The sequence below is a fragment of the Belonocnema kinseyi genome, chromosome 8 (genome assembly GCF_010883055.1).
Source record: "Belonocnema kinseyi isolate 2016_QV_RU_SX_M_011 chromosome 8, B_treatae_v1, whole genome shotgun sequence".
Classification (NCBI taxonomy): domain Eukaryota; kingdom Metazoa; phylum Arthropoda; class Insecta; order Hymenoptera; family Cynipidae; genus Belonocnema; species Belonocnema kinseyi.
Window position 1 is genome coordinate 136,287,917 of NC_046664.1, and position 13,521 is coordinate 136,301,437.

Sequence of the window (13,521 nt, forward strand, 5' to 3'; positions counted from 1 at the left end):
CTCTGCTGTAGCGCCTTGCATCTCGATAACAGGATGGTATCGATTAATTATGGCACCAGCAATACGAAGGAAGTCCCTTAGATTGTGTACATGAGCCATCGGGATGGTTTTCTCGAATAACTTGAAAATGGACTTTATGTGGCCATTTCTGGATTCCACTATCCATCTAGATTTCGTTATTAGCCGAGCTTCGTTTGCTTCTTCCGTTACCAAATGACTCTGTCCTTGTTGGAGAAATGGTGGTATCTTGGAAACAATTCCTAAGCGTTCTAAAAGTGGTTGGGCATCTCTATATTCACGATCCTCTATAAAAATATCACCAATGTCGAAAAATTCTCTCATACCTTCCACATCTCTTTCAAATTCGTTAATGAGCATTTGTGCGTCATTGTTTCGCCAGTCAAAACAATATGGTCCTTGTATTTCAAGTATGTATCCATCTGTAGCAACAATGAGAGCAGGTTTTACCAAGTGACGTCCTTTATGTTTGCAGAATGACTGTCGAAGTACGCGAAAGTTACTGCTCTTCTGCATGTAAGCATAAGTTCCATCGATGATAGCAATATCTCTGGGAATTTCTGGTTGTGGATTATAAAGTTCATTGGCGAATGATGTCACGTGTCTTTCAATGAATTCCTCTCTGCTTATCGCATTGAATCCAATGTTACCAGGCACAAATCGCTGCATTAAAGACTCTCTTACAGTAGAAATGGTCATGCTTGTAGCTGACCGGCTCGAATAATGAAAAATCACTTTCAGAAATTCATCAGAAAGACCTTGACGCATTTTGCAAAGGAAAGTCAGCAGATCTTTTTTCCTCACGTATCTGGGACCATGTCCATGTAACTGCGGAATAGTATCACAAAATGCATACAATTCTCTAAATTGTTTCTTTGTTACAGGAGCAATAGCTTCAAACTCTTCATCAGTGAAACTATCCTCATTATTAAACGCCGCGGCCGCATGAACATTTGCTTCGTTACGAAGTTGCTGCAAAAACAGAAGTAACTAGTGTCCCGGAATCCTATACGGTCTATTAATCGCTTGTAGTCCAGGAAGCAAGGGGCTTAAGATGAAACCATGTTCATCCAAATGATTTAAAGCATGCTCTTGTTTCTTCTGGAATGAAAATGTCCATGAAAATAAAAGCGTTAACTCTACATTCAATTGAAAGCCTTGGAGTATTAACATCAGCGTTACAGAACATGCACGTTTGCCTGCCTGTTTGTGTAAGAACATTCAGTCTTAAACAGCCTGTGTCACGTTGGAGCTCCTCTATCTCATTGCGAATCGATTGATTGCAATTGAGACATAACCTACTCTCATCGGCGACTTCAAGTGGTGGTCTTCGAGGTTGAATGCGTCTAAAAATTGCAATGTTTTGCCTATCAGGATTATTATTTCCATCAATTCGAGCAACTTGTCCTGGTTGATAGACTCTATCGCACACATAGCAATTAACTCGAACTCTGAATGCCATTTTTTAAACCAAAAGAGAAACAAGCTCTTATGGTCTTGAAAGGGAGAGGAATGTAATGTAGGATTGGTTCTATTCGCTGATCATGGGCGCTTAGCGTTCGGCCCTCTGGCGAAGGGTACAATGTTATTATCGATGTGCGCACTAGTTACTAATGTTACTTTGGATACCATTTCTGTCTTTAAAAATTAATTAGTTATTCAAGTTCAAATCTTGGGCGCTTAGCGTTTGATTGTTTCGAGAAGCGCGCAATATAACTCATTGGTTTGGCTAAACATATTACTGACTACTTTCTGATGCGTGATTCTTATAGTGACATCGCTTTTGTCGCTAAAGTTACTAGGATTGGTTTTATTCGCTGATCTTGAGCGCTTAGCGTTCGGTATTCTTGATAACAGTACAATGTAATTATCGTAATGCACGCACTAGTTACTAATGTTACTTTGGGTACCATTTATGCCTTTAAAGAAGTGATTAATTAGTCAAGTTAAAATCTTGGGCGCTTAGCGTTTGATCGTTTTGAGAAGCGCGCTATATGAGTCAACGGTGTAGGCGAAAATATGACAGACCACGATCTGAACCGTGATTTCTTTTGTAACAAAATCTGTTGTAATTCGTTTTATTTACTGATCTTGAGCGCTTAGCGCCGCATATCGCTAAAACTGTCCCTTTTTTGGATTCTTTTTACGGATATTTCATCCGGAACTTATAACCTTAAAAATTACAAAGTTTCAGTTAAATCCACTGAAAACCATTTTCCCATACATTTAGTGCGGGGTCCTTTGCAATAATACAAATTAAGTTTGATTTATTGCATACTATTGTTTTACTCACCATCCGAACTATTGGTCGACGGCAAATAAAAGCGTGAAGATAGAATTCTACTGCATCCTCTGCGTCCTTTTATGGCATGGTTAGAATTAGTATATTTGAATTCACGAGGTAACGTATAACTTCTAGGCAACGAAACTTGACTGCCTTCCATATCACTACCTTCGCCATTTCCTTCCCCTTCACCTTTAGAACTTCGGTCGTCACCATTTTGAACATTGTGGGACCTATTTCAAGTTAATTGTATTATTTTATATTTTCAACTTACAACTGAAATCAGAATTTTATTTGATGTTAGATGAAATAAAGATACCGTATTAGTTAAACCATTCAGCTCAAAACGAACTCTAATGCACTGTAACGAAAGTCAATAAAAAACTTCATAGTTTGAAGAGAAAATGTCGAATACGAGGCAATCGCTTAACTCGTGGCAAGTGTGAGACAGAGAACATAATATTCATATCTTGAATTGTAAGTCAAGTTTTAAGTGAGTTGGAAGGTAATTCATACGCAAGAGAAACATTTTATTTGTGAGTAATAACATTTGGACAATGACCAAATCCTTATGGAATTAGTGCATATATCTAAATAAATTATGGGCATCGAGAAACATTGAAAATCGCTCTAACGACAAAATTTTAGATCAAGATGGATTATTTCCATTGCAAAAAAATTTTCTTTCAAATAATTTCTCGGTACGAAGTGCGAAACCTGCTGCTGAGACTGATTTAAATTTTAATTAATTTTAATCTCTCTTAGTGCAAAATCTCGAAATCTAAAAATAATAAATCTTTTCAAATGAGCGTTGACAATTAAAAAATGTCTCCAAAGGTTTTCAGATTTTGATATTTACAAAGAGAAATTGAGATTTTTTCTTCAAGATATTCACATCATAATTCTCTTTTTACTAATAGTAATCTTTTGTATTTTTCCTTCGATCAACAAAAAATACAAAATGTTTAAAAGCAAGTATGGATGTAATGGGGTGCTCCAAAGAACTATTAGCGAGCTAAATCAGTATCTACGAAATAAAACCATATTAATAACTTTTATTTTTAACACACCCACAACCCCCCTGCAGCACCAAAAATATGACTAAACAATTATTTATTCCCCAAAAAATGTAAAAAATAATCATCTTTTCTGATTGAAATGTAATAGTTGGTAATTGACGGCCGGGATGCAAGAACCGGGCGAGCGCTCGAAGCGGATAAAACTATTGTTCAAGTCAAGAAAGTGGAGATGGGATTTTCTTTTCGAAAATCCTTGTTTAAAAAATTTTACAATATAGAGATTTAAAAACTGCATCTTTTCTTAGGCTACTAAAATTTATCGTGTGATTTGGAGCACGAAAAATTCGTGAAGACAGATACGTGAAGCAGTTTTGGGAGAAGTTTTTCGTTAAGCAATATTCTGTTTGGTCAGAAAGTTAAAAAAAAAAGAATAGTTGAAGTCAAAAGCGCTCGCCGCTCGCAGCGATTGAGGGGTTTCGCCTCAGGTTCTTTGTTGAAAGATGCTTGATGAAAGATTGAAGAAAAGCTGTCAATTTTATTAAGAATTGGCCACATTATTGCGAGTTGATTCTAAAAAAACACGGGTTTTCAATGAAAAAAAACTGCGAAAAAAATTAACATTTCTTTTTTTTAAACAAAACAAGCGATGCAACCAAAAAAACCTCTCCTAAAGTAAATTTGTTTAAAAACATTATGTACATACATTTCTTCTCATTTTTCACAAATCTCTATTTGTTTAAACAATTTCTTTTCGCCCGAACAGTTTTTCTCGATTACTTTAAAAAAATGAAACAACAAAGAATACAATTAAACATAATATTGAATGATTTTGAGTAGTAGTAAATTCTGCTAAAGGCTTCATGTTATTGTTTATACAATTAATTAATGCTTTTTTATTTTCTTAAAATTGAGTATGGATAGTTTACATTTTTTGGCGCAATACTGAATAAATCATAAGCCATAATAACATTTCAATTATAAAAGTATATCATTGCATTCTTCATATTTTTACAGTTTTTACCATGATTATATTATAGAAAAGTATATTCACTAATTCAAATTATGATTCAAGTTTCAACATTTCCTCTGAACAATATTTATGAGGAAAAAGTTATATATTTTAGGTAACTTATTATCATTAAAAGAATGAAAACATTACTTGAGTTAAATTTGTACAATTAGTACAATTTATTTACAATCAATTGAATCATAAGAAAAATAAGACAAGCCAATTTTGAAATAGCATCAGTGAATAATATTGCTGAAATATATATTAAAGGATCAAAAACAGTACTTACTAAATGTAGTAAAAAAGTGCAAGAAAACAGTTACCAGATATCAGGAAGAAAACATTGTCTTTAGACTGCATATAAAATAGATTTGTCTTATATTTCATTATAGCATTTAAAAGTATTTTATGAATATAAATCTCACATCCTGGAAGACACAAAAATATATAATAATATAGATTTACGAAAATAATTCTATGTGTTATGTTGGATATTAGTGAGCCACATTTTTAACATAAAACTAATTGAACGAATAACTATTGTTTAAACAATGAAAATACGTTTTTAACAGGATTCACTACTCCTGAAAATCATTCAATATATTAATTCAGAAATCACGATTTGAAAAATGTTGTATTGGTTTATTTGAAAGAATGTGTGGAGTAATTAAAAAATTAATCATTATATTTTGAGGGCGGTTTGAGTGTTTGAATGATGGCTCTTGCTTCTTAGAAGTGAAGCAGAACCAAAGGCAGGGCGGAACAGCTCAAATTTCGTCGTCCCTAAGAAAGCTGGTGTGAATGTGCAATCTCTAGTCAGTTCACATCTTAATTCGATACAAGAAAGACAAGAAAGAGAGAGGAAGTGGAGAGAAGTTGAGGATAGTAGTGGCATGGCAGGTTTTTGAAAAGCAATGAGAAGCTGTTGAAAACGAAAGAATAGGAAGAAAGGTAGGGAGAGAGGGAAAAAAGATGGAGAAAGCATTTTCAGAATCTATTAGGAGCAAAAAAGGATTGAGAATTTAACATTAACCCTTAATTGGCAACCCTGGGTCCAATGGACCCGAGAGTTTTTTTCGAGCTCGATTTAATTGTACTAAACTTTGAAAAATGAACCAAATGTCGACATCTACCGTTAGTTGACATCACTAACTGTAATGAATGTCGGTTAGTACAGTGCGGCAGCACTAGTGTATGTTGAGTAGTCACTCAAAGTAGACGTCTCGAAAACACCGGGTCCAGCAGACCCACTTTGCCATTAGCCATTGAAAAGCAGTTTCTTCACTAAAATTTTTTAAAGTGAATTTCGTGTTTTTTGATTAATTTGCAAAGTAAGTGTATCATATTATAAGAAATAATTTTTTTCTTGCGGTTATGTCATACACTTTTCTCATATATAAATGCCTTACAATTTGTCAAGATCACTTGGTCAAGCCGATGTTGCACTATAGGTTGGCAACTGCCACTATCGGCAAGGAAATTCGCTTTACAATATCTGCAATATTGAATGAAAATGTAGATGTTAATTTGGAAAACGACCTTCAACTTGTTTTCTTAGAAAAGAAAGTAAGATGCGGAATGTGCACAGAAAAGAAAGACAGAAAAACAAGAATCGCTTGTGCCTTTTGCCGTGTCCCTATGTACCTTTATGCTCCAAATGTGTAGCTGATGAGTAACTTTTATATTATATAATATTAGTTTTATATATTTTTAGTAATTTTGTACGTATTTTTATACAACTAATTTGATACAATTAAATAAATTACCTCCAAACATGGAAAATTATGAATTTAATCAATACCTCATTAAATGAATATCTTAAACTTAAAATAAATACCTTTTTTAAAAGTTCTGCTATAACAATGGTTTTTTCCTTAAAGTATAGTATCTCAAGAGTATCATACTAAAAAATTAGGTCTTAATATTAAAATTAACATGACTTATGAATTTTTAAGTGAAAAAACGCATTTTTTATACATTTCTTTCACGATTTTTTAAACCAATTTAGAACCAATTAATTGCTACAAAACCAATTACATTTCAGAAAAGACATTATAAAGTTCTTCAAAAAAAATTTTAAGCAAAAATATCTAATACAGGCTGTGTAATGCATGTTTGAATACGCTCGGGTCCACCAGACCGATTGTGGCATTTACGTTCGAGCGCGAGAGTATGCCAGTTAAGGGTTAAGGAGAGGATGAATGAAAAAGTAGGAAACAAAAAAGAAAAAGTAATAGAAGTAGAACCTCGGGCCAAAGATGTAGGGAATTATAGGAGAATAGAGGAAGAGAATCCTCTAAATAAAGAGGTTTCATTTAAAGAGTTTCTAAATAGTGTACCAAAAATGAAAAAGGGAAAAGCTCCAGGGGATGACGGCATAACAATAGAATTTATAAGAGGGATACCAAAGGTTTAAACAGAGGAATGTAATCAAGTATTGAATTGTGTTTGGAAAATGGAGCAAATGGCAAAAGGAATGGGAAACTGCAAACTTAGCCTCAATATTTAAAGGAGGGGATTAATGTGATACGGAACACTACAGGGAGGTATTGCTACTAGATATAGGTTATAAAATTTTTGCCTCAATAATGGACGAACGCATCAGGGGGTGGATAGAAAAAGAAGGCCTCTATAAAGAAAGCCAGGCGGAGTTTAGAAAGAAAAGATCGACAAGAGACCATTTCTTTGTTTTAAATTCTTTGATTCATAACAAGATTAAAAGGAAAAGTGGTCAATTATATGTAGGGTTTATAGACTTTAAAAAGGCATTTGATACGGTAGAAATACCAATTTTATTTTAAAAACTGTATAACATAGGGATCAAAGGAAGAATGCTGGAAATTATACGTGCAATTTATAAAGACTCAGAATCAGGTGACAACAGAAGAGGGATTGACAAATAGCTTCAGAACAGGCAGGGGGTACTGCAGGGTATTCCTCTGAGCCCTACTCTGTTAAATATTTTTATTGAAGACATGGATGAGATTTGGGGAAGGGGAAACACGGAAGGGGCAGTGATAGGGAAAACAAAATTGTATACCCTGAAGTTTGCAGATGACCTAGCGGTGACAGCAGACTTCCCAGAGGACGGAGGGAAATGCTGAAACTTTTCGAAGAATATGTAATTGGAGTATTGCAGGGCAGAAAATTGAGGGAGTGGATAGCTAAAAGTATCTAGGTTTCTGGTTTTTGTCATCGGGGAACTACATCAAGCATATCAAAATCATGATGGGAAAAATACAGAAATCGACTAATGAAGCTTGGGGAGTGATGAAAAGAGCAAAAATAGGCAGTTGCAGCAGAAGATTTTATCTAAAGGATATACGTGCAAAATCAGGAGGACTGTATTGGGTCGAGTTTGGAGATGGGAGAATAGAGAGGAAATGAAGAAAGTTCAAGCTAGGTTTGTTAAAATGGTACTGAAATTGATATGAATACACCGGGATATATTTAGAGAACAGAAGCGAATAAAAGTGATTTGAACATATAAGTCAAAAATAAATGGAATGTCACAGACTTCCACGGATCTTCCTCGAGGAATAGCTAAGGTCGATCAAAAAGAACAACCCTTTTGTATAGGGTGAAAGCTTAAAAAGAGCTTGGGCAGCATTGGGAGAACCAGAACTTTTAGATTGGGTGGGGAAAGCGGGAGAGAAGATGAGCACAGTACAAGTCCGATAAGTCATCATACGTACGCCACGTACACTAATTGTGTTTCTCCCACTACTTGTGCTATATCGCCCATGATTTGCACACATGGTTTACTCATGGATCCACCTAATATCGTGGTACTAGAGGGGGAATCCGATAAGTCCGCAATTCCTGGAATTTTTCGCCTCTACAGTCCCGAAGTTGGAAAGTCATCGGACTTGTACTGTATATAGAAAAACTAAAAACTGGTATTGAAGTGATTAGAGATAAGGATACACGGAAGGATGCGGCTATAATCGAAGATTCTTCTTATTGTAGTCCGTACAAGAAGTGGAAAATTCCGGAGGGAAGAGAAGGTTACTGGAAGAATAGGGAATTGATTTTAAGGGATAAAATTCAATGTGTAAGGTTGCGTTAAGGGAACGTGGGAAAGCAGGAAATAAAGGGTATATACACATATAGTGTAGGTTCTGTGGAGAACAGAACGAAGATATGGAACCGAACGCGCCTTGGGGTTGCGGATAGAGGGTCCCTGTACCAAGGGTTTCTGCTGAATATGGTTACAAAAATAAATAGGCAGTCGCGGACAATTGTCCAGGGGTGGTCCCGAAGGAATTAACCCCAAAGCGGATGTGTGAAAACCGTGCCGAAAGCTGAATGGTACCTGGGTGAGGTGTCTGGAACGGTGACTCTGGGATACCGGGCGACCTCTCAGAGTACGCATCCTTATCCTTGCATGCGGGGCTCTACAAGGATGGACGAACCCCTTTCCCTAGCTTCTCGTGGGAACAACAATAACAACACCAAACATAGTTGTAGTAAGTGCGGTACAAAACAACAGAACGCGCAGGGCTCCCGACAATGTTCGATCAGCGGGATCTCGCGACCTTTGGAAGGACGGAGCGACTAAATCACGAATTGCTAGTGTGTTACGATGCGAGTGTGGCCCCTGAACGGGATTACATGGCACGGCTGCATGCTCTGTGGTGCGAGAACCACCCGGAGCTATCGCACTTTTTGCAGCAACGTCTGCGAAAGCATGTTGAACTACTCCGAATAAGGGGCTATGTAAGCGGAACGCCTACTCTACCACAGCTAGAACAAGCCGGCAACATAGAAAGAGAGGCGACAATAAGACCAACCGCGGGCAGGCATCCAATAGAGGAAGAGCGATGCTTACGACCCGAAGAAACATCAAAACGAAGGTTTCTCTCAAGCCTAAAGATCTGGCTGAAATGGATGACGAGCTTCGTGGAAAATTTTTCGGAGAATCCACCCTCTGGGCTATCGATTATTGTGTGTATAATGAAGCGAGAGCTTTGGACGATGCGAAACGTAAAACAAAACCAACGGTTGATCATAAGAACAAAAGACGAATGCATCAACTTGCCATAAAGATAGGCTGGGCAAGACAGTACGCGTCCCGCATTCAGTGTGTGATTGACTACATCACATCTGGCAGGAATTTTACCGCCAAGGTACAAAAGTTCGCGCGCGAACTCCGGACCCGGTATCACACATTTAACAAGTCAAAGCTGCTGACCATTAGGCAGCATATTGTTGAGAGAATACGGATACTATCTGACTCTAAGAAAAGTCTAGAGCGGAGGGAGAAGTGGGTCAGAGAAAATCAACAGTTTCCTCTGACCCAACTCGACTCTTCCAAGACCCTCAAGTTACTGTCGAACACCCACCCAAACCAGAGGAGGTCGAAGTAATTTGGAGAGAAGTCTACGAAGTGCAGCATAGACTGGACGAAGACTCAGAAAATATAAATAGCTTCAAGGAGTTATGTGTTGCCCTCATAACGCCTGATAAAGAATGCCCACCCATCACTACCGAGGAGGTGAAAAAAGTATTAAGAGGGATGAAGAACTATTCCGCACCGGGACCAAATTGTATCGTGTGACAAATAACAAGGTCACCTTTCAGAGAGGTGTCTTTCAGGGCGACACCATGCGCCCACCCCTCTTTTGCCTTACATTATTGCCGCTATCTCTAGCACTTCGTCATTCCGACGGGTACTTGTGCGGCAAACCTGCAGATCGGAAGTACAAGGTTACTCATGTATTTTACATGGACGATCTCAAGATCTATGCTAAAAACAGAGAGAAACTGCATCTAGCTCTTGGGATTATCGAACGATATACTAAGGAAATTGGAATGGAATTTGGGTTAGACAAATGTGCCAAGGTTTATTTGAAGCGAGGAAAACGTAATGGCATCCCTGAAGATCCTGAGCTCATTGATAGTAGCGCCATACGACACCTGTGCGCTGGAGAGACTTATACATACTTGGGCGTGCCACAGAGCCGCATTCAGGATGTGACATCTATGAGGAACAAAGTATCTGCAACGGACATGCTTGCCGTCCCGGTACTACTCTATTCATTTGGAGTAGTTAGATGGGCGAAGAACGAGCTCAGATCCCTTGATATCGGGACAAGAAAGGTTATGCACATGAACAAAAGCATGCATCTCAATCCGTCAAGGGGGTCGCGGAATATTGAGTCTTGAATGTCTTCATAACAGGATTATTCTGGGTACAGCACATAGAGTTGCAAATGGAAGAAACCCTCTTCTTAAAATGATCAGGAATCACGAAGAAGTGGACAAAGGAGCATTTCTGTGCAAATCAGCGGAGGAGGCTTCTGAAGCACTCAGACTTGACTTCAGTATTAGGGGTGAGCAAAATGCAACAAATCCTACCTATCTCGAGTACTCACTCCTGAAAGCCCGGATTAAGAAAGTACAAGAGAAAAACTTTCGTGAACAGCTCCTCGATAAGAGGATGCACGGTATATTCCACAGAAATGTGAAGGATCAGTCAATGTCTTGTGAACTAACGTTTGCTTTCCCTAAATCGCCCGGATTGAAGTCTGGTACGGAGGGTTTCATTTTTGCATGCCAAGACGGTGTCATTTCCACCTTAACATACCGTTGCCACATTTTGAGCCCAGACATTCCCGATGATAGCTGCAAGACGTGCCATGCACACCCCGAGCATTTAGCTCACATACTATCATCGGGAATGTCTTGGCTCAAAATGTGCGCGACGGTATGTTAAGGTGGAAATGACACCGTCTTGGCATGCAAAAATGAAACTCTCCGTACCAGACTTCAATCCAGGCGATTTAAGGAAAGCAAACGTTAGCTCACAAGACATTGACTGATCCTTCACATTTCTGTGGAAGATACCGTGCATCCTCTTATCGAAGAGCTGTTCACGAAAGTTTTTCTCTTGTGCTTTCTTAATCCGGGCTTTCAGGAGTGAGTACTCGAGAGTACTTTGCAACTCTATGTGCCCTACCCAGAATGTAGTCGCGGAACGGAAGACTTAAGATGCATGCTTTTGATCATGTGCATAACCTTTCTTGTCCCGATATCAAGAGATCTGAGCTCGTTCTTCGTCCATGGAACTACTCCAAATGAATAGAGTAGAACCGGGCGGCAAGCATGTTCGTTGCAGATACTTTGTTCCTCGCCGACAGTTCGGAAGACCAAATCTGTCGGATGAGACGTTTGTATCTGCTTCGGAGAGTATCCTTTATAGATGTCACATCCTGAATGCGGCTCTGTGGCACGCCCAGGTATGCATAAGTCTCTCCAGCGCAAAGGTGTCGTATGGCGCTTCTATCAACGAGCTCGGGATCTTCAGGAATTCCATTAAGTTTTCCTCGCTTCAAATAAACCTTGGCGCATTTGTCTAACCCAAATTCCTTTCCAATTTCCTTAGTATATCACACACAAGTACCCGTCGGAATGGCGAAGTGCTAGAGATAGTGACAATAATGTAAGGCAAAAGAGGAGTGGGCTCATGGTGTCGCCCTGAAAGACACCTCTCTGAAAGATGACCTTGTTAGTTGTCACATGATTTTTTCCAGATGATAGTAAATCTGGTTTTCCAAAGCGGCATCAATCTCTCTATGCACCCAACTATTTGCGGATGAACCTTTAAGATTTCCAAAAGACAGATGATAAGTCTATGGGATGTCGAATCGAAAGCTTTCCGATAATCAATCCAGACCATCGATAGATCACGCTGGTAGAATGCTGCATCTTTGCAGGCACATCTATCGATGAGCAGGTTCTCCCGACATCCGGTTACGCCTTTCTTTGAGCCTTGTTGTTCATACATTTCTTGCCACACATGTTCAATTGACCGAACAATCCTATCATTTAGGATAGCTGTGAATATCTTATAAAGCGTGTTCAGACAAGTTATTGGCCTGTAATTCTTGGGGTCAGCTCAGTTGCCTATTTTCGGCAGAAGTATTGTGCGCCCTTCCACCAACCACTCTGAAATCGGCTCTTCCGACTTTAAATATGAGGTGAAAATACGGGCCAAATGCTGATGGGTTGAAGAAAACTTCTTCCACCAGAAGGTTTTGATACAATCTGGTCCCGGTGCCGAATAGTTCTTCATCCCTCTTAATACTTTTTTCACCTCCTCGGTAGTGATGGGTGGGCATTCTTTATCGGGTGTTATGAGGGCAACACATAACTCCTTGAAGTTCTTTATATTTTCTGAGTCTTCGTCGAGTCTATGCTGAACTTCGTAGACTTCTCTCCAAAATACTTCGACCTCCTCTGGTTTCGGTGGGTGTTCGACAGTAACTGGAGGGTCTTGGAAGAGTCGAGATGGGTCAGAGAGAAACTGCTGATTTTCTCTGACCCACCTCTCCCTTCGCTCTAGACTTCTCTTAGCGTCAGATAGTATCCGTATTCTCTCAACAATATGCTGTCTGATGGTCAGCAGCTTTGACTTGTTAAGTGTGTGATAAGGGGTCCGGAGTTCGCGCGCGAACTTTCGAACCTTGGCGGTAAAATTCCTGCCAGATGTGATGTAGTCAATCACACACTGAATGCGGGACGCGTACTGTTTTGCCCAGCCTATCTTTATGGCAAGTTGATGCATTCGACTTTTGGTCTTATGATCACGCGTTGGTTTTGTTTTACGGTTCGCATCGGCCAAAGCTCTCGCTGCATTATACACACAATAATTGAAAGCCCAGAGGTCGGATTCTCAGGAAAAATGTCTACGAAGCTCGTCATCCATTTCAGCCAGATCTTTAGGCTTGAGAGAAACATTGGTGTTAATGTTTCTCCGGGTCGTAAAGCATCGATCTTCATCTATTGGATGTCTGCCCGCGGTTGGTCTTAGTGTCGCCTCTCTTTCTCTGTTGCCGGCTTGTTCTAGCTGTGGTAGAGTATGCGTTCCGCTTACATAGCCCCTTTTACGGAGTAGTTCAGTATGGTTTCGCAGACGTTGTTGCGAAAAGTGCGATAGCTTCGGGTGTTTCTCGCACCACAGAGCATGCAGCCAGGCTATGTAACCCCGTTCAGGGGCCACACTCGCATCGTAGCACTCTAGCAAGTCGTGATTCAGTCGCTCCGTCCACCCAAGGGTTGCGAAATCCCGCCGATCCATCGCATTCAATCCATTTTCACTGGCTCCCCCAGCTCTAGATTGGTCGGCATTGTTGGCCGACCCATTGTCGGGAGCCCTGCGCGTTCTGTTGTTTTGAACCGCACTTACT

At 39.3% G+C, this 13,521-nt stretch overlaps 1 protein-coding gene across 2 annotated transcripts in view; it reads right to left on the reverse strand.

Moving 5' to 3' along the window:
* LOC117177628 overlaps positions 1-13,521 on the reverse strand; it is a 164,459-nt gene that overhangs the window by 2,019 nt on the left and 148,919 nt on the right. For both annotated transcript variants that reach the window (XM_033368413.1, XM_033368414.1), the window contains exon 9: positions 2,312-2,535. In XM_033368413.1, the coding sequence (XP_033224304.1) occupies positions 2,312-2,535 (224 nt within the window). The remainder of the gene's footprint in view (positions 1-2,311; positions 2,536-13,521) is intronic.